The sequence below is a fragment of the Euleptes europaea genome, chromosome 9 (assembly GCF_029931775.1).
Source record: "Euleptes europaea isolate rEulEur1 chromosome 9, rEulEur1.hap1, whole genome shotgun sequence".
Classification (NCBI taxonomy): Eukaryota; Metazoa; Chordata; class Lepidosauria; order Squamata; family Sphaerodactylidae; genus Euleptes; species Euleptes europaea.
The window spans coordinates 332,503-337,746 of record NC_079320.1 but is presented as its reverse complement, the minus strand read 5'-3'; the positions used below and the strand labels follow the sequence as shown (position 1 = coordinate 337,746).

Genomic DNA, 5,244 nt, shown 5'->3' with positions numbered 1-5,244 from the left:
GACGGAGATTAATCTGCCGAGCCAGCGCGGCAACTGCTGCTGCTGGGTAAACGTGACTGAGCTGCCAGGGCATTAAATCACTGCACAGGAATGGGGGGGGGGGGAGACGCCGCCAGCTTCCTCCAGGCAGAGCCCCCTCCCCAAACCAGACTGGGAAATGGGAGCGTGGCTGCCACCTGCTGGACAGTCTGGGGAACTGCAGCCCTCTCCTTCCCTGAGGGGGAACGGATGGGTCTTCTGCATGGGTGGGGAGGGTGTGTGTGTGTGTGGAGGGGGTGTTTCCATCCCCTGAGGCCATGCTGCAAGAAGTGGTGGTTTTCCATTATTTTATTCCAAAAATAAATTCATATTGAAGCAAAGGGAGGCTTAAATTAAAGGTCCAGTGCGGGGGGCGGGGCGGGGCGGCGGAGGGTGTCGCTCTGTCCCTGGGCCCCCCCTCTACCTCCTCTTCTCCTTCACGCTGTAGTGCAGCAGCAGTGGGGCGGGCTGCAAAGCAAGCAGAGGGGTCAGGGTCGGCCCCGCTCTGAAAACACCGCCAGCCCCCTACCCTCCTCCCCCTACCCCCTCCTTCCTCCCGGCTCACCTTGCCATACCAGCGGGAGAGCCAGAGCTGCTTCAGTGTCAGGTGGTCCGGGAGCACCTCATTGCCGAAGAGCACCAGCACCTGAGGAGGTGTGTGTGGGGGGGTCACCCTTGGCAGCACTGCTGGGGCACCACGGCGACCCCCTCCCATTACCCTCCCCAGCCCCTCCCAGACCGCGGTCTCACTCACGTGGGGCAGGGCCAGCTCCAAGCGGCCACACAGGACCCGGCGGAGGTGGCGGATCTGGGCCCGGACCGAACAGCGGACGTACTTGTGCTGTGGGGAGGGAAGGAAAAGCAGAGGCTGCTGGCCCACGGGTGCCCCTGAGCCACCCCCACCCCTCCGCTTCCTCCTGGGAAGGGCCAGGCCGGGGGGCCCTCTGCAGGGCCCCCGCTTCCCCACGCAGGCCCCCTCCCCTCCCCCCACCAGTCTGGGCTACCTGAAGGACGTGCCGGTTCTTCTCTTTCCCAGAGCTGCAAGAAGAGAGGGGGGAGGGTCAGCAGATGGGAGCAGGTAGGGAGTGGGCCCAGACCCCAAGAGACCCCTCCACCCAGCCCCCTGGGAAAAAGACGACCCCGGGAGCTTCCTCCCAGCCTCCCTCAGCACAATCCCAACAGTTGCCCCTCGCCTCCCCCTGCAGTAGCTCCCTCCACTTTCAGGGCTCACAGAACCTGACTAAGAAGAAGTGGGCTGGGGGGGGGGACACGGGGGCGGCTGCCCTCCCTGCCCCTGTCATACTGACCCCTGCTTCTCCAGGCACAGCGAGACATGTTCATCGAAGCGGTAGTAGTGAGCACGGGAGTGGTCAAAGTCAGTACATGGCAGCCCCAAGCGGTGGGAGATGGGGTCTGGGGGTGAGACGGAGCGTTAGGGGCGGGTCGGCCACCCTGCTCCGAGGCCAAGGGCCAGGGGGTGGGGCTCTCCAGCAGCATCTCCTCCCTCCCCCCCCCCACAAGCCCGTAATTCAGGCTCCATCCTTCCCGGGGGTGCGGGGACAGAGTCCAAATCACACCTTCGTTGCTGGGCTGGGTGACCCGCTCCAGGCCTCGGGACTGGCAGAACTCCCGGATCCGCCTCTCCTCACCTGCAGAAGGCAGACAGTCAGAGGCGCAGGGGGCGGGGCCAGCCCCATCCGGGAGGGCAGCCTCACCCCGCTCTGGGGGAGGGACTTGTAGCCTGGGCGGGTGGGCTCGTTCTTGCCCTTGGGCTCCCGGCGGCCCAAGAGAGCCTCTCCCAGTGGGGGGGAGCCTCCCCCCCACCTCCCCCGACACTTACTCTCCTGCAGCCCAGGCACCAACTTGTAGACGATGTCTTGCATCACGCGGTCCAGCTTGAGGTTGAGGAGGGGCTGCGTCTCGTGGATCTTGGTGCTGCACAAGGGGCAGTACTTGCTGGTCTGCAGGTACTTCACGATACAGCTCTTGCAAACTGCCAGGGAGAGGCCCCCGTCAGCCCCCGCACCTCTTGCCCAGACACCAGCCCCCCGCCTCCCACGAGGTCAGACCCAAAAGAGTGCTTCTCCACACGAGGCGTGTTACCAGAGGGCGTGGCGCTGGCTGCTGGCCAGCACAGCTCCCCCAGGGGATCAGAGTGGTTCACGAGGGGCAGGCCTTTCACGGCCTGTGCCCCAGAAGGGCTGGGGTAGGCGCTGGCCTCCTGCTTTGGGCCACCAAGCATCTGGCAAGCTACCCTGGGAAATGGGAGGGGGCCGCAGCTCAGGGACAGAGCCTCTGCTTGGCATGCAGAAGGCTCCGGGTTCAACCCCAATAGCATCTCCAGTTAATAGGGCCAGGTAATAGGGGGATGGGAAAGACGTCTCTGCCTCCGACCCAGAGAGCCACTGCTGCTCCGAACAGGCGGCCCCCTGACTCGCAGGGGCCCGGGGTCAGAGCCACTCGAAGGCAGCAGCCCGTGCTCAAGTGACTAGGCGGGTTCAGCCAGGCTCTACTGATACTCCTCTGAGAGGGGGGCCCAGAGCGCGACCCCCCAATGGCTGCGCTTCTCTGAGAGCCAGCCTTGCCTTTGGCAGCAGGCACAGAAGGGCACCGTGGCTGGCACCGTTGTGCTTTTAGGTCTCCATGGGGTTTGGGCACCCAGAACCTCTGCTCATTTCAGTCCCTGTTAAACACTTTGATCTGAGGACCTTTAGTTTTCAGGTGGATTTCATGACGTTACGCTTGCCAATTTCTCTAAGTAGCAAGATGCCAGCCAGCCAGGAGCCACCGCAGGGAGGTCAGACCTGGGAATCGACTCAGTCTTCCACACTGATTGGGGCACCTGGAGCCGGAGTGGAAAGGCTTTGGCTTTGGAGGGGCTCTGGTGGCTGCCTGCGGCCCTGGCTACTTCCCCAGCCTTTGTGTTTTCAGCACGGCCCCATAGTGCTAGGACGCAGAGGGCCACCCCCCCACGCCTCTGACCAATCATGGAGCCTCGCATAGGGTAGCTTCCCTCCCTCCCCCCACCCCCGCCGGCCGGCCGCGCCACTCACAAGTGTGCAGGCATTCCGTGATGGTGGTGGCATCGATGAAGTATCCGGCGCAGAGGAAGCAGACGATGTGCTCGTTCAGCTCCTTCATCTTCACTTTCACCTCCTCCTGCAGACAGAGACAGACTCCAGGGGGGTGCTCCCGAGGGGAAGCCTCCCCCCACCCCACCCCCGGGGCACCCAGAGGCCAGCAGGGAAGGGGGCCTCGGAGGGAAGCTGCCTCCGGCCTCTCTGATGAACACTTGCCTTCCTCCCTGCGTGCCTGAAACCCAGCCCAGAGAGCTGTGTTCGAATCCCACGGTCTCCATAGAGCCTGTCTGCGGGCAGCCCCTGGGACTAGAACGGCACAGAGTCGGCAGCATCTCTGTTCCTTTTGCAGGGCTGCCCCCCCCCCATATATACTTTGTTCCTGGGCCTGCCCCCTGAGCTGCGCTTGTGCCACAGTTTCCTTCGTTTTTCGCCTGCTTGAAAGATGAGCATGAGGTGAAACCCACCCACCCCCAGTGCGCCAGGAGGGGCTGCCGTTCAGTCCCCCAATTCCCCTGAGGTGATGCTCAGGGCTGGGCGGCAACATTCAGCTGCACCCACCGAGGCAGTTTGGGGCGAGGGGGGGGGGAATGTAGGCAACTTGGCCTCAAGGCAGGGGTGGGTCTGGACACCCCCCCCCCCGCCACTGAGGTTTGGTGGGGCCTGACCAGGCAGGAGCTGGACCAGTGGCCTCCCGCCTCTTTTCCCCTGTCTGTACAATGGGGACAGCAGCCATCCCTCTTCCCGAGCAGCAAGGAGGACAAAAACCGAAACACGTGCAGTCCATTTTGTGCCCAAAAAAGGGTGGAGGGGGGGGGGCCAAGTGCCCCACCCCAAGACTGGGCTGGAAAACACAGCCCCCCAGTGGCTGCCGGGGAGCCAGAGATGCCAGCAAGGCTTACTCCAGGGGAAGGACAGCGACTCGGCTCTGCTGCAGCCCGGGGCCCCCGCAGCCGCCGACCCGGCGCAGCCCCACGGGGGTTGGTGTGGGCCGGCTGCCCCCCAGCTCCCCTGCCTCCGGGGCTGTTCTTGCCCGAGGGGCAGCGCATAGGGCTTCATGGGCACGTGGCGGTGGATCTCTGGCCCCTTTCCTTGCGGAGGTAGAAGCGGAACGGCATCGCTCTGCCAGGCAAGGGACCGGAGCCCGGCTTTGAGACATGGGGATTCAGAGACCCCCGAAGGCACGCGCGACTCGGACGCCAATTTCCCCCCCCCCGCGCAAAAAAGGCTCCCCGGGGGGGGGAGAGGGCTGCTGCGTGACCGGAGGGGGGGGAACCCGACCTCCCCTTCCCGCCGGGGCCGGGGGCGGCCAGGCTCTCCCAGCCCACCCGGGGGGGGGGCCCGCCCCCGCCCAACTTCCAGCACGCCCCCCCCCCGGCAACACGGCCCCCGCCGGCCGGAGCAGGACCCCCCGCGCGCTCCTGTGCGGGCCTGGAGGGGCCCCTGGCGCGCATGCGTGGCCGCCCCCCCCGCCCCCCGCCCGGCCTCACCTCGTTGCGGAGCGGGTCCATCTTGTAGACGGCCTGGAGCTGGTTGCGGAGCCGCATGGCCAGCGCCATCGGGCCCCCCGCGGGAGGCGGAGACGCCATCTTGCTGCAGACCCCCCCCCCCGCTTCCGGGCGCGCAGGTGAGCGGCGCGGCGACTACAGCTCCCGTCGTGCCCCGGGGCTGGGGCGGCCGCGGGTCCGGCGGGGGGCCGCGCGGGGCAGCGCGGGAGTTGTAGTCCCCTTGGCCGGCGGAGGCTCCGGGGCGCTGGGGAAGGCGGGCCCACGCCGAGCCTGCCGGGGGGGGCAGGGGGGGCAGGGGGGCGGCAGAGGCGCAGCCCCGCCCCCTCCGCCACGGGCTGGGCTGCAGGGCCCCGGGGGGGCGGGGGCGGGGGCGATGCGCCCATGGCTGCCCGCCCCTTCGAGGCGCCCCGGAGCCCAGACGGGGCGCGCGCGCTGAGTTCCCAAGGACGGCGCTGCACCTGCGGACCCATCGGAAGCCTCCCAGCCCCCCACCCCCCCGCTGCGGCCCGCCCGGGGCTGGGAGAGGGGAGGGGGCGTCTTCGCGGAGGAGAGGGGGATTCGTGGCCATCCGTGTCGCGACTGAGTCACCTCATTCCGACACGCGGGCTGCACGCAGACCCACAGAAGCCGCTCGTCAGCAG

At 67.0% G+C, this 5,244-nt stretch overlaps 1 protein-coding gene across 1 annotated transcript; it reads right to left on the bottom strand.

Annotated features, from left to right (window-relative positions):
* Positions 1–438: 438 nt before the first annotated feature.
* On the bottom strand, positions 439–4,684 carry PCGF1 (polycomb group ring finger 1). Its single transcript, XM_056855645.1, has 9 exons — positions 4,586–4,684; positions 3,072–3,177; positions 1,859–2,011; positions 1,596–1,667; positions 1,326–1,431; positions 1,023–1,056; positions 773–859; positions 584–664; positions 439–486 (listed from the first exon to the last, which is right to left on the bottom strand). Exons 1-9 carry the CDS (start codon positions 4,682–4,684, stop codon positions 439–441), a joined length of 786 nt encoding a protein of 261 aa, XP_056711623.1.
* Between the last annotated feature and the right edge of the window lie 560 nt (positions 4,685–5,244).